This window comes from Camelus ferus, chromosome 11 (genome assembly GCF_009834535.1).
Source record: "Camelus ferus isolate YT-003-E chromosome 11, BCGSAC_Cfer_1.0, whole genome shotgun sequence".
NCBI lineage: Eukaryota > Metazoa > Chordata > Mammalia > Artiodactyla > Camelidae > Camelus > Camelus ferus.
Genome location: NC_045706.1, coordinates 12083522 through 12110509, shown reverse-complemented (window position 1 = coordinate 12110509; position 26988 = coordinate 12083522). Strand labels below are relative to the sequence as shown.

General features: G+C 37.0%; 1 protein-coding gene across 2 annotated transcripts in view; it reads right to left on the bottom strand.

The window, feature by feature from the left end:
• Positions 1-1760: 1760 nt before the first annotated feature.
• Positions 1761-26988, bottom strand: part of RAB11FIP2 (RAB11 family interacting protein 2) — a 40115-nt gene continuing 14887 nt past the window's right edge. Inside the window, exons 4-5 of one of the 2 annotated variants that reach the window (XM_006192931.3) lie at positions 11808-11853; positions 1761-6096 (exon numbers count right to left, since the gene is read on the bottom strand). In XM_006192931.3, the coding sequence (XP_006192993.2) occupies positions 5869-6096; positions 11808-11853 (274 nt within the window). In that variant the 3' untranslated portion in view covers positions 1761-5868. The remainder of the gene's footprint in view (positions 6097-11807; positions 11854-26988) is intronic. The other variant, XM_032490802.1, reaches the window with a different exon arrangement.

Below are 26988 nucleotides of genomic sequence, written 5' to 3'. Positions count from 1 at the left end.
GAAAAAAAATGAATCAGTTGCTAACATTTGGAATTATTTCACATAAAAATCTATATTTTCAGGTTCTCTGGAAAGATCAGGTTTAGAACCCTGGTATTGCGGACATTTCCATCTGAGCAGCATGAGCCGGGGCTGAAAAGCCGTTGTCCCCCTTTGGGGGGGAGACAACGTTCTTAGTGATCCCTGCTCTTCCACACCTACTCTGTCTTACCGCCCACCGCGCCCACCTGGCTCTGTAACAAACGTTTGAGTCTGCAATCCCTGCACTAAGGTGTGGCACAAACAAGAGCGTTTGCTGGGAACTGAACATAACCAGTCTCCGTCTCCTAGGCTTTCCTGTCGTTCGCCAGAGCACAAGAGAATGCGACATTATAATAGTGATGATTTTTACTCTGCTCCAATGTATCTTAAAAAATCATTTGCAAACTTTGCTTCTAATATTAGCTAAGAAACTGGATCATATCTCACATTTAACCACAACATAATGCTGGAAACCTCTGAGAGAGACATTTGATTTTGTGCTTCCCAGCATACATTGTTTTTTTGAGAACGCCTAACACATGATGAAACCTTCAAAATTTTAAGAATCAAATTTCAGGGGGAGAACAGATTCAAGCACTTCCAGGTTCATGTAATTATATAAGAATGTTGCTTGTTAAGTATTAACTCTGTACAACCGTAAAACTGAAAGCATGCCATTTTGCGTTATCATGTAAAATTATTTGGGGAAAAATGGAGAATCCAGGTCACAAGCCCATTACTTTGAAAAACTGAATGAAAACATTTCTGAGATGGCACTACCTTGAAAAAAAACCTGTGTGGAAAATGGCCATTTCAATAGAATGGTAACTCTCTACTCCCAAATCACCCCAAATATCTCTGTCTCAGCAGACTAAGGAAAAATAAATGCGTGTGCCGTGGGGAAGAAGAAAGGGGAACGATCTAGAGAAGCACCATGGGAAGTGAAGGGATATGCGCCTCTAAAACGAGTGCAATGAGAGACGAGGCAGGTGCACTGGTCTGCGGAGAAACCCCTTGTTCCGTGTGTGTACCCTCAAGACCACCACGTGAGGACCACATCTCATAACTGAGAATAACACAGCTGCCTCATGCACTGCCATATCCACACCCGCACCATCACCCCAGCGCTTGGACCCCTGGTTCCCTCAGACAGCAGGCAGGACGGGCGGGGCTACACTTGCACCGCGGCTTGAGAGGGTGGGAAGGGGTGATCAGTTAAGAGGTCTCTGCCATGAGCCAGACGATAAAAAATGGTGAGAAATGCTGCGAGTTTGCTAACTCGAGTCTAGAGTTCTGCACAGGCTTTCTGTTAGTTGTCTTTTTAAATTTCCCCTGAAAGCCTGTACAGCCCTTACCTTACAGGGTTGTTGTGAAGAATAAAGGGAATAACGCATAAGGAGAAAGCACTCAGCAGAGGCCTTTGCCTCTGTTTAACTCCTCAGATGGCATTTTCTACCAAACCACGAGCTCTGTCTCTGCAGCGGGGGTGTCTCACACACAAAGGACATTCTGCACCCAGGTGCCGAGCAGCGTCCGCGCCGAGGTACAAGCCACTCTCCGAGTGACTTTTCAAAACTATTTTCATAATGAAGTGAGCCTGCAGGTCTTACAGAATACTTGCTGCAGTGCATCAAAAAAGACGCATTCTAAGTACTGTATTTTTAAAAGACAAGGAGGGCGCGTGTACAAATGCATATTCATGCTGTTTTATCTGAGGTAAGAAATTATGACGACCAAAATAAGATTAAACACTTTTAATCAACTATAATAAACCAAAAATCATATATTATATAAAATTCTGATTCATGCATCAGATTACATAAATTATACAACTGTCACATTATGGAATGCTTACGTACCTTTGAGTTTGTACCTACAAAAAATGTATACAAGCTACTAGAGCATTTTACTTAGTACCTGCAAAACGTATACAAGTTACTAGAGGATTTTACTTAATAAGTGTTAATACTCTTCAGTTATAAATAATGCTTGTCTCTTTCAAATACCTGCTAAATATATACATTTCTAGATCTGCAGCATTTTTTTTTTTGTACCTCAAAATACCAACCACCTGGAAGCTCGAAGATTGCTAGGCCCAATGTACCGTTTGTTACAGACTTCAATTCCATTGTTAAGAGTGGATTTTTTGACATGGAAAGTAAGTAAAATAAAATGTCAACTCTAGTTTACTGCTTGATGAGCTTCTATACTTCTTATTAAATACATCAGAGAACACTTCATATGCAGATTAATTAGTTAAGGTGCTACCTATTGCATATTAAATACTTCCAATGACTGCATCTGGATTCTTAAAGTCGTAAGTCTGTGAAAAGGGGGGCTTTCAGTGTGTGCTGACAGACTCTTCCATCTACGATCATGAACCAGCAGCACCGCGATCCTTTCCCTTTAAGCTCACAGAGATGGAGGAAAGAACATGCTTCCTATTTCGCTTACACACACACGAGTGACATCAACCACGTCTACTGGACACGTGAGCACGCGGACATCAAAAAGTTTCAGCCTGCTTTACAAACCGAAGGTAGGCTGCTTTTCCTAAAAAGCTACAGAGGAAAATAAAAGCTCTAGTATAACAGTTACTCGAAATACTAAAGACAATTTTTTTTTTTTTTTCGGAGATTCTCCTTGCTAAAGAATAAGCATCCTTATGGGATGGTCGGCAGAGGGACGTAGAGCTGGAGGAGGTGGTGAGGAAAGCAAGTCTGTCACTCACGAGCTGAGTTTTACTGAGGTTTCCATTCATGAAACCCTTTTAACTACAAGGTAACAGTTTCACGGCCAGAAAATCACAAATAAATCTTCATTTACTGCTAAAAGCAACAGATGCAGTTATGTATAATCTATGGATAATACTACATTCATGGGATGACATAACCAGGCTGAATGCAGAATACAGCAGCAGAAAGCAATACTGAAATATTTTCCGTGACCAGCCAGCACTGTATGTACAATCCTATGATGTATTCCTGGGAAGTCAGTAAATGAACTTGAAGCACAAGTGAAGGAAAGTATGTTCAATACTTTCGAGCTGAATTTTAGAACTGGGAGGGGAAGTGGTTGTAAAACAATACTGCTTTTAAAATATTAGCAGAAGTACTTTGAATTATGTAACAGAAATATGTCAGCTTAAGACAGGTGTGAGGTTATTATAAACCTTACAATTTAAAAAAATCCTCTTACTGGTGGAAATATTTTTGAGCATGCCTTTTTTAAGCGTAAGAGGAAAAGTAACACGTCTATAAGTCTACTGTGTTGTACATTATTTAATGAGTACATATGTTTTATTTCCATTTCTAAGCTACTAACAAATACCAATGGAATACGTAAAAGTTATATTTTGGAAAAATAAACTAATGCGATCTTTTTGGCCTTTTTCTACAATGAGTGATATTAAAACTACTCTATGTGCCCTTTTGCCAAACACAGGAAGCACTAATATGTTTACTTAGGAACTCATTTTTACTTTTTGTCTTCAGTCCATTATACTGACTGATTATGGAAATACATAGTAAGTTTTACTCTAGGTCGTGAGTGAAAGAAAGTTTATCAAGATGGGAACAGAACATTTCGGGCAGTGATAAATGCAGATTTGGTTTTCAGTACAATTCTTATCTCAAAATTAAAGACAAAAATATCAATGCAGTTATAACCAAATCATTCACATATGGATGTCTAATCCTTAACAGTTTTTATATAGGGAAAAAAACTCTCTTTAACAATGAATTTCCCCATAAAAAGAACACTAGCACTCGAACCACATTCTTTCATGAGCTCTATTCACATAAAACATAGCCCCAATACAACACTGCCAGCCTGGCTCATTCTACCAAGAGTAAATTTGGCCAAAGCATATTAAAGCATCTGTAGATAATCTGTCATAATACTGAAAACACATGGATTTTAGTATTTTAAAAAGCATAAGAGCTTCAATTATACCAAAAAGAGAAAAAAACAAATGCTAAGAATTTTGTTAACATTTAATAAATGCTAACTAAAAATGGCACCACTTTCAAAAGTAATAATTACCAAGACCTCAAATGAGAAAATAAAATTCTATACCACATTATAAGGTTTATTACAAAAATTTATAAGTAGAGGAAAAGCTATTTTTCCTTCTCCATTTCCTCATTTTAAACATTATTTAATTTTTTTGTATTTGGGAAAAATTTTTAGAATTTCAAAGTGTATACTCTCATAGGAAAACTAAAGAAACTCAGAAAATACAAGTAATAAGAGATTTTAGCTTATGAATATAAGCTTGGCCAAGTATTATCTGATTTAAAATACTAAACTGAACAAAACTATTATATGTGCTTTCTATTTAACTTTCAATGAAGTCTTAGCAGCGATAAATACTAGACAAAAATGCAGTTTGGTAAAGGATTGGGAAACATGTATCTCCACATACAGGTGAATTTTCCATTTTAAATTCAGAAGACAGATTCAGTATTTCATAGTAAGTATTTTAGACTTTAGAGATTAGAAAGTAAAGCAGTAGATTATTAGTAATATTTTTATATCATTGTTTTACACTTTAAATCATAGATGAATTTTGTACGCATATATAAAGGTAATTCATGAGTAGGCAACATTCTGGGGTAGCAGACTTTAAAAAAAGCCAACATACAGTTTTGTGATAAATCAGTTCTCAAAAGGTGGACGTGGAGAAGTGTAAAATGTTGTGCTTAGTAAAGGTCTATTCTGAAAACTCATCCCTCCCTTCAGTAACTTTTATTTTCGTTCAGAACCCAAATGTAACCATCTGTTCGATTATTTATGTAACCTGAAGCCAAGCCTAATTCTTCATTCCTAGAATTTGCTCATTGTTTTGGGTTATCAGGCATCAGACAATCACCTACTTTCTCCCCCTGAATTATCTTCAGATACAGTTTCCTAATATCTTCTTTGTTAACATTTTAAAGACATTCAGAATCTCAACAAATTACATTTGCTTATCTTCTGCTTATAGCTCAAACAAAAGTCAAATGTTAAGATAAAAATTCAAGAAATTCATGCTATTGCAAAGTTAATGACGTTTCCTAAAATATGTCATTCTTAAAAAAAAAAAGGACTCTGGATCATTACTTTTGGAGAAAGAAAAAATCTGTTGTTGGAATAATACACAGTAGCAGCTTGTTCTGAAACCAAGGTTCACATAGTCAAGAGTGATTTGAAGCAGCTTCTCTATAATAAGCCATTATAGCAGCAATGATTTGTTTTTGCATCAATAGAATACACATATATTTTCAAATTAAGAAATTGGTATCCTAATTTTAGAGGCAACTAGTTGTTTTTAAATGTTCCCAAACACATGTATATATGAGGTATATGCATGTATTTTATATACAGAATACATGAACATTCATGTACATATGTATGTATATAAAATATGAACTTCTTAAAGTAGTGTTTATAATGAGCAGTATTCCTGTAGCAAAACGTCTACAAATTGACTTCTGAGAAGCCAACCCCAGTATCAATCCTGCTTTGTGAGAAATCTGTTCCTGAGGAATAAGTCATGTACTTCTAAAGAAATTTCTAGGCCTATGGCAGATTAGTGGGCCGGCACCTGTACCGAAGTCAATCCTAAGGAACTGCTTATTCATCGAGAATCTGGCCCATTTTCACTTGAAAGGTTTAAATGATTTAGCTCACTTCAAAGGTCACTCTTGAAAGTCCCTGCTAATATTTCTAAGTGAAACACTTTTTCACAATGAAGGAGAGTGTGTAATGGAACCTGATAGTGGAGTCTCTTTCAGTAACAAGCTTTTTTCCCTCTCCTCCTTCCTTTCCTTGCTCCCCAGTGATAAACGTAGCATCACTGGCTTATTAACTATTGGCGAACTTGCCAGCCTTCCTGGACGGCTCGTACGGCACCCTGAGGATGCTGGGCGTCTCCTCCATGACCCGCACGAGGAGGTTGTCGATGTAGTCCTCCAGCTCCCGGATGTGCGTGTCCCTCCTCCTCAGGAGCTCCTTGTGCTTCACCAGCTCCTGGAGGACCTCCTCGTAGGTCAGACTCCGATAGCCTGCCGCGGCGTCGAAGGGGTTGCTGTCCTAGAACAGGATCAAGACTGTCACTTTAACAGACGGAATATCAGGGACAAATTAACAATTCTTTTGAACTTCAACTTTTTCAATCCCCCCCAACTTTTTCTCTATCCTTGGCTAGAACTAATGTGACAGTTCACGGAATGGCCAGCCAGTTCTCAGGAAAGGACTTTGGTGCATATGCACCAAAGCCCCGATTACAACTCTAAGTTCTTCTAAAACCGTGTTTACATCATGCACAATGTCCTAGTATAAGAAACTGACTACATAACTTAAGATTAAATTAAGAGATAACACGATCTATAATAAGTATAGACAAACCCAAAAGATTTGTAAGAATTAACTTGTATGGAATGTAAGACTCTATTGAGAACCATACATTTGGACATTAGTCCTCACAAAATTGCTTCCACTGGACTGTACTTTAATGTTATGCCTTTGCCTTTTTTATTGAAGACGGTTACAAGAAACAGCAATATCAAATCTTCTTCTCCAATCTGTTATCAAACGTTGAAGATACTCAGAATTAAATCCATGAGCATCCTTATAAGAAGCTCTGCGAGAGTAACTACGTTTTAAGTCAGAGGCAAATAGACCTTTTTCTCTCCTAAGTAACTAGTCTATGTCCTCCTCCTAGTACTAATACCTAAACATTTTATTTCCCTTTTTGCATTGGTTGTCAGGAAGCTCAGTGCTCAACTATGGTCATGTTAACATTTAAGATTAGTATATCTACATTCTCTCATTTCACTTGTTTTGTTTAACCTTACTCTACTGGTAAAAAATCCTTTTACATAAAAGAAAGAACATAAACCAAAAAAAAGGCATTGACTTAACTAATTTTTATTAAAAAGTACTCTAATATTAAAAGAAACATATTTCTCAGGAATTTAGTCAAATTTAGTCAGCACTATAACATCATCTATTTAAAGTGTATAATATTTAGATTTTTTCACTATGTAAAATATAATGGCAAAATAGAAAGTAGCAATCTTTGTGCTTTTTTAACTCAAAAACTTAAAATGGTTTTCATCACTTTCTTTTAAAACATTTCCATTTGGCTTTAAAGGAAATAAACTAAAATACTGAGGAAATTGTTCTTGCTCTTAAGGACCAACAGTATCTGATCTACTCAGTGGAGGATGAAGAGTAAGGACTGGTGAATGTAGAAAGGCCTTTTTTTTGTTGCAGAAATTAAATCCATCTTCACACATTTTCAGGATCTATATTAATTTGCTATGTGTCTAGGAGCCTTCATCAGTAAAGCCAAAGTGTAACTTTTCACCTCTGCCTCCCCCAGGCACCATGGCTTTCCTAACCAGAAAAACAAGATAGAGTACAGGTATCAATTTGATGCTTGCATTACCTATGCACACTCCTTTCTCTAGGATAAAGGGGGAAAAAAATTCAGGACTGAGGACTTCTCTAATCCATAGAGACCCTCAGGTTTTATACAGAAGGCACAGCTTGCACTAGGTCTGCAGAGATTTCGCCCGGCAGAAACGCGTACTGGGCGTCTCAAGCAGTGGGCTCCGTTTGCTCAAAGGAGGAAGCAAAGTTCAAGGCACAGTGGGTCAATAAAGGTGATCAACAGAGGAGGGCTAGAAAATAAGGTTCGGGGAAGGACACAGAGACGCTGAAATGGTGGTTCCAAATACACCATCAAGGATGTCTAATGCTATTAGACTTTTGCTGTGGGAAATAGAAAACCCCTTGAAAGGCTTCTAAACAAGGAGAGGTGATTAAAGCTAAGTTCTAGGAAAACGGCAGCAGTGGGTAAGATTGTTTGGAGGGACTGCGATTAGTTACAAAGCCATTTAAATAGTAAAGACAAGAGTTAATGAGAGCCTCCACTAGAGTAACAGAATAGAGAGGATGCTAAAACGAAGTTTCTGTAAGACGTGTTTACAATGCCTTATTTTAGCATCAGAAACTGGGAACAGATACAACTTTGTGAGCTGTATTACCTTTGTCCCCAGACATTTCAGAACATTGCTCTACAACAACCAAAGGACAATTCTGGTGAAGCGCGTTGCTTTACTTTTTATTCTCTTCTCTTTTGGATCAATCAATCTTTTGTAAGAATAAGTACACACACACATATTTATTAGTTTATTTAATTGGTCATGAGCCGTCTAGAGATATAAAACTTACAATTTCCTAATCTCATTCTTATTATTTTACCAAGTAGATTCCTATAGAAAAGATAAGACATACCATAAAGGTTAAGTATATTTTAAACATTAATTCGAAATAAGCTAAAGTTTCTTAACTTAACCTAAAGAATTCTGCACAAAATTTGAGACAAAAACCAGCCTAGGTCTTACTTTACTTCCCTGATAAGTGAGATGTTCTTCAAGCTCCCTTTCAACTCTAACATTTCCCGGTCTACAAAGTGATTTTTCTGAACTGCATTTTAAAAAAGTAATAATGTCCCACTAATGTGATTTTTTTCTAATAAGACATTTATTGAAAAATAGGAGTTCTTGCGAGAACTGCAGGAATTAATGAAATTAAACTAAATGGGATTCATTACTGATGGATTGTTTTATTTTTTCCCTTTAATTTAACATAATATTATCAGATTGAATCTCTCTAATCTTAATCAAATTACACATATATGAACTGACTTCTCCAAACTAATTAAGTGATAATATACATTTACTTTGTTACATTTAACACCATACCAGTACTACCAGGGAATGCAGTTAAAACAGCTTTTTTAAAAACATTTCTCTAAGTGAGGATGAAAGACATGTCAAAAAAATTCTTATATTGACATAAGTAGTTTAAATTAATGCCATGATATAAATAAAAAATTTAATCTTTCCAAATAATCAATTACTATCCCAGAATAGTGTTCAACACTTTACAGCCATAATCTACTTTTCCCCTCACAACCATCTAATACTTATGGATAAACAGATTTCTTAGAAATTCATTTCTGACCTTTCCAATAAGTTTTCCATTTGTCCTTTTATATGAAAATTTTACTCCAAATTTCTGCATCCAGTTTCTAGGCAAGAAAACATCTTAGAAACACATGTACTAATAAACTATCTTCTGGAGAAAGATATAAAATAATTTAAAAGTTTTGCACTTAGTTCCTGATTTTATCCCATATTTGAAATCATGTAAACTTTCTAATTTTAGGCATAAGACTCTTAAATTGAATAATATACTCAATAAATATATCTATCCTTCTGTTTGTTGATTTAATTCCAAATAAAATAAAGATTAATATTAACGAATACATACAATAGGAAATTAAAATATTTTCTGGTTACAAAAATTACTTTACATAAAGAGGGAAATGCTCAGGAAAATATAAAAATTAATTATTTTTTTCTAAAGATAATTTTCACACTATTCTTGGAAAAACTAAAATTGAGAAATCTCCAAACTGGTAGACTCAAATAACCTACCATGGGACTCCTAAGTACTCAATATTCTCTCCTCCAGCACTCCATATAGATGGCACATACGTTTTTAAGATGTCTTCTTCTACTGAAATTCAATGTAAATTTTTCTTCTCTCTTCCCCTTTCATAACCAATCCTTTTCCATTCCTCCCCCAACCTCTGTTAAAAATCTTCCTATGCAGACATAAGAAAATAACGGTTGGGTGAGAGAACAGAATTATTACATGAAGTTTTCTAATCGGAATTTTAAATAACAGCTGGGGAAAAGATTTTGAGAATTACTGGTGATCTATTTGTACTTAACTCACAGTCTAGCTTAGGAAATGTATGTATTTTTTTACAATATTTAAATTTCAACAAAAGCAAATTATCAAGACTCAAAATAACTGAAGATTTAAAGAAAGGTTGTCCTGGTAACTAAATATTGGTGGGGCACTAACTGACACCCAAGGCAACGAGAGGGGAGAGAGAGAGAAGATGAAGGCTTGGCATTCTCTGATCATCTCATTATTGTTCTAATGAGGAACTTTGCTCTGGGAATATCATCTCAGCTACTTTCACATCTTTTGTCCTACTCCCTTCATCTCCCTTTCAGTTCTTAATTAGGCCTTAAAGAGCTCACACTGCCCTTTCAACTGGCTACTGCTCCTGTTTAAACACTGTGCTTTCACAGACAGGTGTTGGCACTAGCATATAAGACATACAAACTTAATTACAAAATACTACGATCCAGAAGGGGAAAAAAAAATAACTTGGTGGATGGCTATTACTGGAGAACTTAATGTAAATTACTTCAAACATCTTATAATCTTCAACATAAAACTTGTTCAAATACTTTTCCTCAATAACGATCAGTGTGAGGACGAGCTTTCTCCTCTTAATTGTATCTTGCAGGAAATTAACGGCACCTAGTAATGCTTCAACTGTCATTTAGAATAGTTAGTATTCCAGAGAAAAATAATCACACATCAAGGATTCTTTTATCACCTTTAAATCCTTTAACTAAAACAATTTTCACATTTTATTTCTTTAAAGAATTCTAAAGATGCTTTTACAGCAATAAATTACAAGATTTGGAAAAGTACATTTACAAGCACATAGAAATTGTAATTAAGGCTATTTAATAAACAATAGCTGTGCATTAAATCGATTTTTTGATGTTGCATTTTGTTTGAGATTAAGTAACTGCCTGATAGAATTCATTTTACTATCTGATCAAAGGCTGACTTCATACATTCTGACGTTTCTCGCCAGACTGCCATAATATAAAGACTTGGGTATTTATGAAACATCAAAACGTACAAATCATTTACATAAAACAACAAAAACACAGTACAAAGTCCTCTGCCTTTATAATGTTTCCTACCATTTTCCAGACAAATAACTACATTTAGAATGGTTTATACAGCACCATGGTTTCTTCTAGGCATATCACATCATAGAAAATGATGATATGTTATTGCTTTGAAAAATTCTTATTATACATCTGGATCACACACATTAAGGACAGATGGTTCAAACAGCAACCAACAGTCTCTTGAAATAAAGGCTCTATTTCTGTTATTCAGTGAGAATTTAGTTTTCCCACCAAGACATGCGCTCATATGTTTGTAAAGTAACTTATTCTCTATGTTTAGTATCGTATTTTTAATTGACTGAAGATGCACTGAAACTTTGAACAGAGATACAAAACTGGACTTTAAGTAGCAATAAAATGAAGTTAAGAAATCTGGATAATCCTTGCAAAACATGTGAGTTAATTCAGCTGTCCATACCAAGGCTAATATATTTAGTTTTGTTCTGACTTGGAATGCAAGGGTCCTAAAGGTTCTTTCAAATACATGATCCTGGTTAACTGGACCTCTTGCCAGGATGCTTTTCTTATTGTTAAGTGTTAACATGCAGTTTCACTCTTCCTTCGGTCTTAGTCACAGCAACGACGTGCTAGTTTTCTCCACATGCTCTCATTTCACAACCATAATGTTGACCTTGACACACAGCTTTCATATTCATTTTAAAACAGCCTGCGAACAACACTTGTATATTTCAAATAGGCTTCGATTATAACTATTGCTTGCACCTCCACAGATCATACAGAAGTCATACCCTATGGTATACTGAAGATAAAGTCTGAATTTTGCTTTTCTTCTTTCTCCTCAAATTACCATACTAAGCTATAATCCGTAAGTAGCTGACGGATTCAAGGAGACGGAGGCCTTTTTAGAAATGGGTGCCAGACGGAAAGACAGCTTGTAGCTTGGTTTTTAGTAATTCTCTAACCCCCTTTGCAACTTACCGGGATTTTCCTGAGGTCTTCGTTGTTTGTCGGATTCATATGAAAACTGAAAATTAAAAGACAAACATAAATGTTAAAAGTGTATCATTGTCTACATGGGAGAAAACATGAAACCGGAACATTTTAACTAACATTGCAATAACAATTTCTAAACTCCTACGTTACCTGAGTGAAATTTAATCTAGGATGTAAAAGAAAAACAGTATTTACTCAACATTCTAAAGCACTTACAATTTTAAACTTTGAAGGAAAACCCTTCAGTTATTATTAGAACTGAAGAACTATGCCTCTAAATATGTAGTTTCTAAACATCTTCAAATATAAGCGATTTTACCCAGTGAGATATTTTATAAAGTTAAATTTTGCAATGTTATTCATTTTATACACAAATATTCACTCACCTTTTGCCTTCTGATATAAAGCTATGGAGAATTAAATAAATTTAGGTTGGAAAGACTATAGAATCAAAGAGCTGAAGCAATCTTTTACAACAATTATTTCTATAGGTATTAGAAAAATTATCCTTTAAATGTTACATCCTGTCAAGGAGAATGAATTCAGAGCTGTGTGAATCATTTCTGTCATTAGAGGATTTCTACGTAGCTGACCTGCAAAATTTAAATACCCAAATGGACCAAAGCAAAATGGATTTCTTCCATGTAGGGAGTAGGAAAACATCACAGCTGAACGCTATAATCATCTTCTTCTTTGAAACATGTCCATTAGGAAGGGGACTGCAACCCAAAAGAAGCTAAACTTCAAAGCCACCTGATGAGTAAATATTTCATCGTTGCTCTTCAAGTTTAATTTTTACCCAGCACTTAAGAGTATTAGCCATTAGAACCTCTACAAAGCGTTACTGTCCTAGGAACCTTTTTATTAAAAAGAGAAACAAATTAACTGTAAAATACATTTTTTCATTATCTTTCCTTTATAGCCACATAACTGGAATCCTTTGAAGAAATTCACTTTTAAAACTTCTGATTGTGTGCACAAAAAGTCTGGACACTGAAAAATACCTATTATAATGAGTACATATCCCAAGCTGCAAATCGACAGGGCATACACACACGTACAATCCACATCAAGAGAATTTCTCACATATCCAAGGTTTCATTTGTTATGACTAAGATTTGCAGTACCAGTTTCCAGAACCGGCTGCTGACCTCTTCCACCTAGAACTCCCGTGGGTAAATCTAGTGTCTCAGCAGAGCTGAGTGACGTGGTAGGAAAGACTGAAACGTTTTAAATACAGTGCACCATCTAACAGACCCACATGGCTGACGCGCCTTCTCACTCCGTCTCTCACCATCTTTATGGTGTTCCGTGTGGTCCCAGACTAGAGTCACTTACTAGCAAAGCCTCAAGAGCCTGACAAGAGTGGCTTGAAAGAAAGCAAAACAAAATCCAAAAGACATCACCTAGGCCGAGAGTGCCATGAGGGCAGATGATGACACATGCGGTTTCCGTCCGCCCCAACTTCCAGTCCAAGGAGGTCAACATCAGGGCCCGGGGTGGGGTCTAGTCTCTCCTTGCCCTGTTACCTCGCAGCATGTGGTTCTCTAAGAGATCAAGAAACACGTTCTGCTGCACCTCTCTCCATCCGACTGTGATATTCTCGAAGACAGAATGATGTACACTCAGCTTGACAGCACACCACAGTGGCTACAAGCAGAGAAGTGGTTGAGGGCCGTGGAACCAGGTGGTGTGAACTCAAATCCTGGTTCTGCCCTCTGCTTGCTGTGTGGCCTTGAGCAAGGTACTTGCCTTTGAGTGTGTCTGGGTTCCCTTGTCTGTAAAATGGGGATGTTAACAGTTTCTACCATGTAAGACTACTGTGAAGATTAAATCAGTTTGAACATGCAAAACCTTTAGCACAGTGACTAGCAGAACATGTTCAGTAAATTATTTTATTTAATGACCATTTACATAGCACTTAGACTTTACTAGATACTGCTCTAATCACTTTACCAAAATTAACTCATTTAATCTTTATAAACTTTACGGTAAATATGATCTTCATTTTCAAAAGAAGGAAAGGAGTGACAGCGAGGTTAGGCAGCTCGTGTGAGTCCTACAGTGGGTATGTGCAGGTGGAGGTGTCTGGCTCCAGAATCTGTTCTAATTGTGACACACGGTCCCTTTTTTGCACACAGATCTACTTAGTGAGCATGGGCTGCACTGCTAACGCTTGAACACAGAGGACACACGGATTAACCAGATGTAAACAACACTTCATTTTGCATAAGCACACGGCAGAGCTGCACCTGTTGGGGGCGAGCACTCCTGAGTTAAACTTTTGGCCCGCCGAGAGGAAAGAAACGTTCCACCACAGCAATTAGTTGAGAAAGGTCTAAGCCAAGGCAAAAGTAGGGCTTAAAATTATGTGAAGGCAGGTTTGGCAGGTCAGAGACAGAGGACTCTGAAGACACAAGCTGTCTGGGGCTGCCAGACAGCAGTGCCATGGCAGGACACGAAGGGACTGGAACATCGGCAGCAGGGTGGCAGGCGCCCTGGGAGGGTCGTGATGCACGAGATGAGGCTCTTAGCGCTGATCAATAGACCATTTTTGGACAAATTTAATCTTTCATAAATGTTACTTAAATATTTCATACCTATCTCATCACACCCTAGAAAAATAAACAGTATTCTGCCTATATAAATTTCCTTCAATGTCTCAGGAAGATTACTGAACTAAGAAATAGAAATGCTGGGGTTACATTTATTATAATGAGGGTCTTCAAGGAACAGACATTTAGGACAAAGATTTTAACAAAATCACGAAACTAATAATATGTACTTTCCAATAGCTTTAGCCTACAAACTAAAGTGAAACTCAGTGACAACCTGAAAAGTGTCTGAGAATTCTCCAGAACGAGTAAGGTGAAGAGGTCACACTGTAAGGTGGAGGGGCGTGGAGCGCAGCGCCCGGCTCTCCGTCACTGCACCTGACTGTGATGTGAGTGCCCCTCGCTGCCCCCAGCAGCCACGGTGCGCTCTGAGGCGGCGAGGGCTCATGTGTGGGCCATTGTCTGAAATCTAAAGACAGAGCCCCTCCCTTGTGGTCGGCTTTATAGTCACAAACTGACACGTCAAACACATGACCAACTCAGTCATTCACAGCTGCCTTTTTTGATCTGTCCTTAAGGGGGAAAAAAAGAGTTAACTGAACTGGATTGAATTAGCTCGGGGAAAAATAAAATGTCTCTATTTATCGAAGTGTGGCACCAATTTGTGATAGCTTTCTCTCTGGACTGCTGTCCGCATGTCCGACAAGATACTGAATAATACAGTCTGACTGCTCAACTGAGTTGTCGACAGATTAAGGAAAATGGTGTTTTTAATCAGGTATGAAAATAAACTTAAACATGCTCACACTGAAAAAGTCCACACAAATGTAAACTTCAGAATTTTTAAAAAAATTAATTTTTGAAATCAGAACTGAGTTTGCGGGCAGCAGAGGATTTTAAAGTAACGTTTAAATACTGATAAAAGATATTTTTAAATTCATATTTTAAAAAATATTTTAAACCTATAAAATGCTTTACCTTAACATTCAGCAGTTTTTAGGTTTCATAAAAGCTAATTTTTTACCCTGTGATTTTCCAAATTTTAAAGAATTTTCCCCAGTAAACTCTAAATTTTAAAATAAACAGTACTCATATATATATATTTCGAGAAATCATTAGTTTCTCTTCAATAACATCACTTATTAATTTACTCTGAAGTTAGGATAAATACTGAGTGAACTGGTGAAAAGTGAAACTGTCCTTCATTTCTGCTATGGACTAGTCTTCCACAGATAGGCCAGAGAAACAAACCAATCTTTATAAAGTGATAAAATCAACCACTGCAGAAATCACTAAGGCATATGGCAGTGATCAGAGTTTTTTCTCTGTCCTTCCTTTTCTCTTTTGGAACAAGAATACCTAAGAAAGAGAAGAGGAGTCTATTAACAGTGAAAAAATGTGAAGTGTTTGTTAAGACAAAAAAACACAAAAACAAAACAAATAAACAAAAAACAAGCCCACAGAAGAACAATGACCTATTAAAACTGGTTAACTAATTAACTGCCCTGTTTAAGATAATGCAAACTGTGTCAATTCCTGGCTCTAGGATTTTAAATCTTTCAACAAGAAGTCACATAACAAGCTCTTTCAAAGGCATTTTTAAAAACAAGTATTATTACATTTTTCATAATACCTCTTTCCAGGCCCCCATGCTGCTGGAATTATACAGCTTGACCCATTTTGTATTTAGTAAGTGAATTCAAGTTATTTGCAAAATCCAGGAGGTGTCCCACCCGTCTCGGAGGGGGACAAAGAGAGGAAGGAGTGGGTAGAGGAGTAACGTTCTTGAACACCATTCCTTCTTGTGTAGGGGAAATAAGTGTAACTTTATAAACTATCACAGAACTTCTGACATTAATTATTTCCAAAGGAGAATATCCTACTGATCTTGTTTAGCTGAGAGAGTGGGCTCTGGAGACCTGGAGCTTCACTTGGGTGACAAATGCAGTGGGGGGGGGGGGAAGGGTATAAACCGAGAACTGTAACATAATATACAACCTATAATGAGTCTGAAAAGAGGAAAAGAAACGTCCGCCATTTCCAGTGAAGCAAGGGCAGAGAATAATGACAGCAGGCCTAACAGCAGCACCAGCTGATACTGGACTTGAACCCTGGTACCAGGCTCCCCGGTGAGCTCTTCCCACGTTAACCCCTGCATCCTTGCATACTCCTCTGAGGTGAGTTACAGGAGAGGAACCGGGCGCAGGGAAGAGAAGCAGCCACTGAGGAGCAGAGTCAAGATTCAAAGAAAAGCAGCCGAAAGCCACCATCGGGGCTCTCCGGCCATAAATGCATTTCGGTCCTACTGTGAGCTCAGAGTCAGCTGGTTTCAAGGAGGCCAACACAATTTCATGAGGATTCTGCCAATCACAATGACTAAGGGAAGTGCAAGAATTAGACAATCTTAAAGAGACAGAACAAAGGCTGAAAAGCAAGAGATTTTGAAACTTTTTTCTGTTCGCCCCTCCTGCTTCATTCTGCCCCTCCCTGCACCCCAGGAGGCTGACCTCCGGAGAGTGCATCACCTGGCCCGTGGCTTCGTTTCACTCTGCCACTGGTCCCAGTGCTCTATTGTCCCTTCTTTGGTGTCCTAACCCTAGCCACCCCTCTACACATGATCTCTTCACTAAACTGTCTTCAATTACTCATTTTGAGTGTGGCACTTGTTTCCTACTGCAGACTTTAACTGATACAAGAATATACGACAAATGCCATAAACGATTCACTTAATAATTTAAAATAGGAGAGAAAGCAAGCAAGAAGGAAGCAAAAGAAAAACTGCAGTTCTGAAATGGTATAACTGAAGTGACTGGGATTTGCAGCATACCACTGTGTATTTATGAGCCGCCTAACAATTTATAACACTTTTGCACAAATGGAATTTCTCAAAACATGTTTCCAAAGGAACAGTAATCAGTAAGGTGGACGACGATTACTCACAGTAAGATCTCACACAATCAAAACCCCACGTGATCAATCATGCCGTCTGATTCTCCAGGTCTCTCAGGCCGAGGGGGCCTGCTGTGTGGACCCCACTATTGTCCCAACTGTCTCCCTTGTCTATTTGTATTTACTCCCCTCTCCCCCAGAGCATGCTTCCAGCCCATTACTGCTCGGATGCTCCACCGCTGCTACTTTGCCAATCTCCAGGCCCTGCTAAATTCCTCCTGAGAAATTCCTGTTGTCTTTGTTACTTTACTGACTCACCTTTTAATCTGAAGCACAGCCCCCACCACCAATGCTCACTGCTGCCTTTAGGAAGGTTACCAGCCAACTATGTCTACTGAAGGCAACAGCCTCGTTCTCTTTAAACTCTCAGTTCCACTTGATACCAATCACTGTGTTGTCTTTTTCAGACTCTCCCTTCTGTGATCTGCGGTAGCCTAAATTTTCTCCTGCATTCCTGATTACTCCTTTTCCTTGTCACCTTCCTCATTTCCCCCTAGATGGGAAACATTGGGATTATTTCTTAAAGCTCTGTTTTCAAACTTCTTTTCCTACCCTACTTTGGTGATTCCATATTCTCCCACTACTTCGACTACCACCACTGTATGGACTGATGACTGCTAAATCTTTTATTTTCAACCACAATCACTTTATCCTTTGTAATATCACCTTTACAAATAAATGTCTGTTTAAAGTCTCAGACTGGACAGTTTAGCCGCACCTCAAAGTTCTCCCCAAACAATCATCATCTTGACTTTTCTATCAGTTCTGTCTGATTTTCCTCCTTCTGGTGACAGTCCATCTCCTGGTCACCAAATGGAAAGCCTCAGAGACACCCCTGACTCCAGCCTTTTAGCCTGTGTGCCTCACCAGGAACCTTCCAGGTCCTCCCCATCCGCTTCTGGATGGATCTCTCACTGTCTCCTCCCCACTCACTTGCACTGCTGCCTTTCTGATCACAAGACCACACGACCAGTTTACAATGTTGTGTTCATTCCTGATATGCAGCAGAGTGATTCAGTATTACAAACTGACTATACTTCAATTAAAATAATTAATTAATTAATTTTAAAAATTAACATGCACAAATGCACCAAGAGTTCAAATATATTCACGGAGATGGAAAATTATTTTGAGTTTTGCACCTATACATGTATATATTTGCATATGTACGTGCCAATGTTTTATCAAAGTCAGCAGTTTTGATATCTTCAGTCATACATAGTCTGTGTAAACTGGTTACAAAATGATTGTCACAACAGCCTCCTCATGGTCTCTGCCACTCCTTTGTCTAATCCAGCCTATGCACCTGGCTGGGTAAGATATTCTAAAGTTCAAGTCTAACCTCATTATTCATCTGTCAAAAAACTTCTGGCCTCCAACTTCCCCCTGAACAATAACAAAATTTCTCAACCTGGCTTTCAAAGACTATTGGATTTGACAACATTTATCTTTCCAAACTTATCGTTCACCATCCAGTACCCAGGTACAACCTATTTCACTATTCTAAATTTCATACTTTGTTTTTATTAAGAAATAGAAAATTCCACCACCTATTTCAAATTGGATTAAAAGAGAGTTAAAATGAAATGTTCTGTATGACAAAGTGCTATTCCAATGTAAGGTATACGAATCTAGATACGGACCCTACATCTTTCATAAAAATTAACTCAAAACTGACTACAGATCCAAATGTAAAGCACAAAACTGTAAAACTCCTAGAAGACAACACAGGAGAAAATCTAGATGATTTTGGATATGGTAATGACTTTTTAGATACAACACCAAAGGCATGATCTGTGAAAGAAGGAATTGATAAGCTGGACTTCATTAAAATTAAAAGTTTCTGCTCTATGAGAAACACTGTTAATAGAATGAAAAGACAAACGACAAACTGAGAGAAAATATATGCAAAAGACATATCTGATAAAGGACTGCTATCCAAAATACACAAAGAATTCTTAAAACTCAGCAATAGGAAAACAAACAGCCCCATTCAAAAATGGGTCGAGGATCCCAACAGATACCTCATCAAAGATATACAGATGTCAGTAAGCATAAAAGGTTGCTCCACATCATGTATCATCAAGGAAAAGAAAATTAAAACAATGAGATACCACTACACACCTATCAGCATGGCCAAATCCACAACACTGACAACACCAAATGCTGATGAAGATGTGGAGAAACAGAAAATTTAACCAAACAATTCAGCAACTGCATTCCAAAGTATTTACCCCAAAGGAACTGAAAATTATGTCTACACAAAAACCTGCCCACAAATGTTTATAGCTTTATCCATAACTGCACACACTTAGAAGTACCCAAGATGTTCTTCAGTAGGTAAATGGATAAACTGGTACATCCAGACAATGGAATATTATCCAGTGTTAAATAAGGAATGAGCGACCAAGCCATGAAAAGACACAGAGGAACCTTAAATGAATATTACAATTATGATGTGTCAACATAAAATCAATTGTAACAAATGTACCACTCAAGTGGGGGAGGCTGATAACGGGAGAGATCATGCATGTGTGTGGGTAAGGTGTACATGGGAAATCTACGTACCTTCTGCTCAATTTTGCTGTGCTCTCAAACTGCTCTAAGAATAAATTTTTTTAAGTTTGCATTTTGGGTACCGATCTTAATCCCTGGATTCCCCACCCATTCCTACTACAGACTGCCCGAAGGAAGGAACATCTCAACCTTTTCAGTCCCAGCATCTGACACAGTGCCTAGGGCAGGGCAGAGCTTAACAAATGTATGCTGAGTAAATTAATAGCCAGTGCTTAATAAAAGTTTCTAAAAAGTGGGCTACTAGTTGACTGAGTAAATCAACAGTGGGTCAATACAGGTTTTGACAACTAGGTATCAAGTCCCCAAGAGTAGAGGAAGTCACTCTTCTGAATAACAAAGATTACTTCTATCAAGACCTCACAATCTATTTACCAATGCAGTACTTTCCAGTTCTTTCAAAGACAGAATTACTCTGATACTTACAAATGCCAATATGAATTGAAATAAGCTTCAAATTGGTGACTTCCAATAAAATCAGTCCAACGAGCCAGTTTGTCCAGTTTACCAACCAGGTCTACCAGTTTAGGTATTTGACCACGATACAGACTAACTGAAAGTTTTCTGGTAAATTCTGCAAGCATTTATTCCATAGAAGTTCAATGTTAAAGGAGTTTAAGGAAATATTCTTTAATGATCCTCTTTATAAAAGTCCTAAAAAATGAAGTGTCCAGAGAGATTCAACTAGGAAACCACCCTTAGCACATTTCAATTATGTTTTTTATACATGCAGACACGGCTTAAGGGCCAAGATGCACCTCAATATTGCTTTATTCCTTTCTCCTTTTTTGGGGGGGGGGGTGTCAGTACCAAATCAAATTAATGATACTATAGATTAAAATACTCCATTATCTCTCCTGGGAGTGGGCATGCACGCTTAATACCTGGATGGCAAAACAGAACCTAATACATAAACGTCTATGGGGATTAACAGTAATTTACTTATTATTATTCTCACAGGATATCTTTCATGAGATCTCACAGGCAAAACAATTAAGAAACTGTGGACAATGACACCAAAGATCATGGACAGCAAATTCAGACCTAGCTGCTTTTCCATCATGAAGTGGTAATGAATATGTAAGACTTGAGGACTGATAGACAGATATCCATGAAATCGAGGCTTGTTTCATCAAGAATATCATGTTCAATCAAGTTTAACTCATACTATTTTCTCCTGGTGAAAAAAAGACATAATTATTTTAAATATAGTCAATCAAACAATCCACAAATTTCCAAACATAAGCTCTATGAATTCCAGAAGTTCTCCATTTCTTTAAGACTACGGTTCTCAAACTTTGTTCTCTTTAGTACCCCTGATGCATGAGAATAAATCTGAGAATAAGTATAAAATGTCTTTGACATTCAAATTTAACTTCAAAATTCAGGTAAATTTTTACATTTAACTACATACATACCATAATCATGTTTCTTTTGATACAAAAAGAAATCTTTTCTCCTTGAATCTTTAGGAAACTTGTCACTCTGGCTGGGGGGCCCACAATACCCTGGGCCAAAAGTACCCCAAGCTGGCTCTGCACCTGGGACAAAGCCAAGCTCTGGAAAAGAAGCCATGGTGCCCTCTGGCCACCAGGAAGGCCTCCAATGTTCAAGAACACCCTGCGATGAAATGGAATCTCACTGGCATCTTTCTTTGATTTCACGTCATCCCTTCCCATTCAGGTCCACATCATACAAGCAACCACAACAGCACTGTTCTCTGGGTTTTCCTAGAACTGTACTCCAGTCATATTGTTCATATGCTGAAAAACCTTTATACTCACTCTAGAATTAGGTGCAAATTCTCCATCCTAGCATGCTAAGCTCCTAATAGTAAGGTCTCATCTCCACTACTACCCGAACCTTAAGAGTTTAGGGTAGGTTGGGTCCCTGAGAGCCACTTACAAAACTAGTTTTTACCTCGTTGCCTTTTCTCATTTTAATCTCCATTCATGAAGCCCTTTCCTCTCTTTTCATACATCCATCCTTTGAGACTTTACCTTTTCCATGATGCTTAGACTGCCTAACTGTACCCATTCAACCTCCTGTCATTTTTATCTCCATCAGTATCTACTAACTGTACCTCCAATCAGGACAATTACATATTTTGTATGTAACCTGCTTATGATGTCAAAGACACACTGCCTCATGCATCCTTCTTTCACAACAATAACAGAATTCTTACATGAGAAAGAAAAGTAATGTCCATTACTTGTTATTAAATTCTAAAACAAATATATTTTAGAATGTCACTCTAATACATGCTGTTTAGTAATCTAAAGACAGAAGGTACCAGGAGACATTGTAAGACCCCACCCGTCCCTATAAGTAGATGAGATATTAATCCATAAAATAAATTGATGTCAACCCAAAAATATCTCACATTCAAATTTTAGTTATATGGTTTTTTCTAATTGAGAAATATATTTTTTCAAAACTAGAATGACAGAACATTAAAAATACAGTTAATATTATTTCAGGCATACTGAAGAGCATTGAGTTCAGAGACTACCTGAGTAGAATCTTATACTCTTGGTGAAAAACAAAAACAAAAGAGGGTACTTTCACTGACAAAGCAATGAAAAACCCAACTACTACACCTTGGTTAGAAGGGAGGCATTGCTGCCTGTGTGAATGTCCTAAGGCAAGGAGAGACCCTTTTCCCAAAGGGACTCTGAAATGTTCTGAGGAGTTTTCCAGAAACAGCATTTCTCTTTCTTACAGTAGTTTCAAACGATTTAATCTGAACTCAGTCACATGAGTTTGGGAAATATTCACCATGCTTGAAGGTAAAGCCAAAGCTTAGATACGGACCCTGCACCGTCCTTATTAGCGTTGTGCAACAATTTCTGAACACAGGATTTTACAGCAATACTGATTATGACACCTTTGCCTTGAAAGTAATAGAAGAAATTTTCTACTTAAAAACAGGGAATACTTATACTTAATTTCAATGTGGTTTAAATTCTACTTCATCAAAGATTATTTTTGAACATACATCTTGAAAAAAACTTTTATCAAATTTATTGTTTTCTACCAAATGTATGTCCTTCATCAGTCAGCGAAAACATGAGCTCCTAAGTTCTTTAACAATTTTTTAAGTTGAGAATATATTATTACTTGTTAATAAATTCATTTAACATATTTAAAGCAACTGTTTTATATTCTGTAGATGCTTTGTACTAAGATCACAGCCAGAGTTACCGTTTCCAGGTTGACTATGGGGCAAGCCTACCCTTAGCACTTTATGTGCGTTACATTATTTGATCTCTTCCACAACACGAAGGTTGTTTTCCCATTTTACAATGAGGCTCAGAAAGGTTAAGTAAGGTCATGCAGCTATTCAGCAGACTCAAATCCAGACCTGAGTCCTAAGCCTGAATTCTTAACACCTATCCTGTACTCCTTCTAGGATATTCTACCATTACTATATTTATATTTTCAAGTAACAATGAAAAACCCTTGGGTAGAAGGAGTTAATCAAATTTATCTTCTGACTCAAATGTTAAATTACGTTTGGTATGATTTCCATTTTTAATTTATTTAGGGGCATATTTCATTTCTTTGAAAGTGAAAAAATCTACATGAAACAAATATATTGTACACCTCAAGTAAACAAAATACGTGATTAACCTGAATACCCCATTCCCACACCAAGCTCCATAACAAAGAGGTTGTTATACTTAAGGCAGAGCCGCTGCAGGGCACTCACTAATTGGCTCCTGGGAGCCCGAAGTAGCGAGCCAGGCAGGGAATGACAGGCACACACTACAGCTCCATGACTCCAAACAGGAAAGAAACGGTAAAATTACTACGTAGTCAGGAGAGAGCTAATGATATAATAGTGTATAGTCACTATTTAGAAAACACTCTTTCAAAATGCATCTCACAAATTTTTAAATAAGCTTTCTTGCTATTTACTAGAACAATTGTGTATCTAGTCACTCCCCAACTTAAAAAATCATGTTCAATGGTGAAGAACAAAAGTTCAAAGGTCTCTTCCCTGAAGAAGCAGCACCCCAATTTCTAGCACCAAACTCCGCCTTCAACACGGTTCACTCTGCCTGGGTTATAGGTCACTGCTGGGAAGCTACTAGTAATCGATGAATCCTATCTTCAACCTCCAGCCCCAGTAGAGTTTTACCATACATGTTTGTTAAAACAATTTTTTTAAACTGGCAATCTGAATTAAGTTTTATTCTAGGCCAGCTGATTGATGTAATTCCATTTAAGTGGTATTAGCACCTTTGTCAGAAAGATTTCTAAGCTTAAATATATAAAATATATAGAACATTTTATTTAATATATATTTAAAATATTTATATATCATATTTTCATATTTATATTTATATTTACATTATAATTATTTTGTCACATAATAATACCATATTATATTTGATCACCAAATCAAAGAGCAACGATCTATCCTTAAAATGTAAGTTCAAGGAGACAAATGTCAAATGTCCAGATCCCAATATTCTTAGAAACTAGTTAAATGCCTAAAAGGAAGATCATTTAAAAATCAAATTAACTGTTTTAATTTTGATCACCAGCAGCTATTTCAAACACTCTGGCCACAGGTAACACTACCACCATGTATTATATTTATAGAAAAAATACCTGTATTTCAAAAGTTAAAGCTTTTTTGTTACGAAAAAAGTGAACCACAGGTGGGATCACAGTGGTCCAAAAGGAAATGTTCTAAACACAGAAACAGGAGGCCTGGAAAAGTGGTGCACAGATGCAGGGGCAAAGTATAAAAAACAGAATTTATTCTCTTAGTGAGAGACTAACAAAAGGGGTCCAAAGGGAGTAAGATTTGGTAAAGCCAAAAACCACTGGAGAGAAGTACATGTAGCAACTACAGTGTTGAAGTGAACACATTTTAAATGCATGAAGTCCATAAGCAGTTACAGAAATGCATACTCTTGTATTCAAAAAGCCAAAGTATTTTCCAGCTTTCAAAAACACTCAAGAACCTTTACTGATACCAACTTGCTTGCCTTGAATAACTCAAAACACATAATTTCTATTTTGTAAAAACAAAACTCTAAAATAAATAAGACAGCACCTCATTAAAAACAAAAGCCCAAAACTCAAACCTCTCCATCAAGACTGAAATGCCAAGTCTGACTCAAAGACCACAGATCTGACATTGATATAATACAGTTTTTATAATACTGTGATTCATCAAATTTAAGAAGCCGATTGAAGGCGTATCATTGGAATAATCTTTGTTTTTTTCTCCTTTACCAATCCCCCACTATCCCTCCTCTCCACATACACATACAACAGCATGATGGTTAAACCCCTCCTATTCTATTCTAGCCCAGAAACATATCTCAGAGATGCTCCCTTCTTTCCCATCCTCACTGCCAAGTGACCTCCGTCAACTCTCAACAATCAGTAACTTCCTAACTCGTTCTCTTGCCCCAAGGCCTCCTCCCTCTTCCCACTCCTGTCCCCAGCAGAACCCCCCATGCTACAGGGTATCTGTCTGAGATACTACTTTGAATACATCACAATCCAACTTAAAAATGTTTCAGTTTTCCAATGCCTATACAATGTCCAGTCCTTGGCACAGAATTCAGACCTAATAATTTACATGCCTGTTTTTATGAGCTCTAAGAGCAGGATTTATATCTTAATAACCTCTGCTTTCCCTGTATACAGCAAATATTGCTATTTCCAAAAATATTGATATTCATCTAAAAATAATGAAAATATCATTCGATTATCATATCTGAAATTTGGAAAAAATCTTGATGGACTAGAGCAGCCAAGCTGAGGAGGCAATGGGATAAATCAGGAGACCTGCAAAGGATTTCTTCATATTCTTAATCTTCGGAGGATAACATGTTTTTAATAAAGGCTTGCTGACTATGTGAGTTTTCTGAACCAAAACTCAATTCATACCCCCAACATTTCAAATTTACACAAGAAATAATTAGACCAAGTATCTGAAATTGGGACAATCTAGTCTCAGACTTGAAGGTACGACAGGAGCATGACTGGAGGGATCTGTGCACATTATGCAAAAATCAAACTGAGGAAGGAAAGTCCTCTCTTTGGCCTAGAACTAGTTTTAAAGTGGACAAGGAAAGTGGACTGCCAATTTGGAATAGGCAATTTTAGCCAACAGGCCACAGATGAAAAATAAACAGGACAATAAAAGTATAAAACACATCATTTGTCTTTCCAATGTACTATTCTCAAAATATAAATGTTCATTAATTACAAATAATGAAGATTATTAATCTACATGTAACAAGCTTCCCTGCTTGTTGACTTTACAAAGAAATAATCTTTTCAAATACTATCTTAAAAGTTAAACCAAAAAATTTACATACTGCTTTACAAAAATTAGTGCACTGGCGTCACTAGAATATAATCTTAATACTTTCCTATCAGAAACCTCAAGAGGACTTACATACTACATCTCGTGTTTGATCATATCATAACAACCTGTTCTCCTTAACTACTGGACTCGCTATGTGTTATCCCGTGTCCAGTGCCTAAGAGCTCGTTAATTACCTAAACTATATCTCCATAGGTCTTGTTAATTACCCGTCTCCTGTCTCAGAGGACCTTGTTAATAACTTGTACAGTCTCTCTAAAGAGGTCCTAACAACACATTAAAATTAAAGATGCTTTTCTTTTAGCACCTGTCAAGTGCTGTAAATTGAGAAATTTTCACATCAGTTTATTAGCCTACAGTAGTTTTTGTGGATATTTTTGGCTTGTTTTCTTCTCTCACAGATTCTCTCTGTATCTCAATCTCTCAGCTCAAAATAATAATAACTTACCAAAGTTTTGTTTTTGTTTTTTTTTGTTAGAGCTTTTTTTGTTTTCAATTTTGAAGTCTATAAATACCAATTTGCATTTGTAAGTTAGCAAAAGGATGGCATGGTTGGTATCTGCAAATTAACCCATTGAGAGATGTACCAATTAATGAGAGCTATTATAATGAGTATTAGGATGACAAAGGGTAAAAAAGTTTCAAGTAGTATCTGGGGAGTTAAGCATAAAAGTTCTAGTTAGTGTTAAGGGAACTAATCAAATCGCGTATTTCATGCTCCCAGTCAACG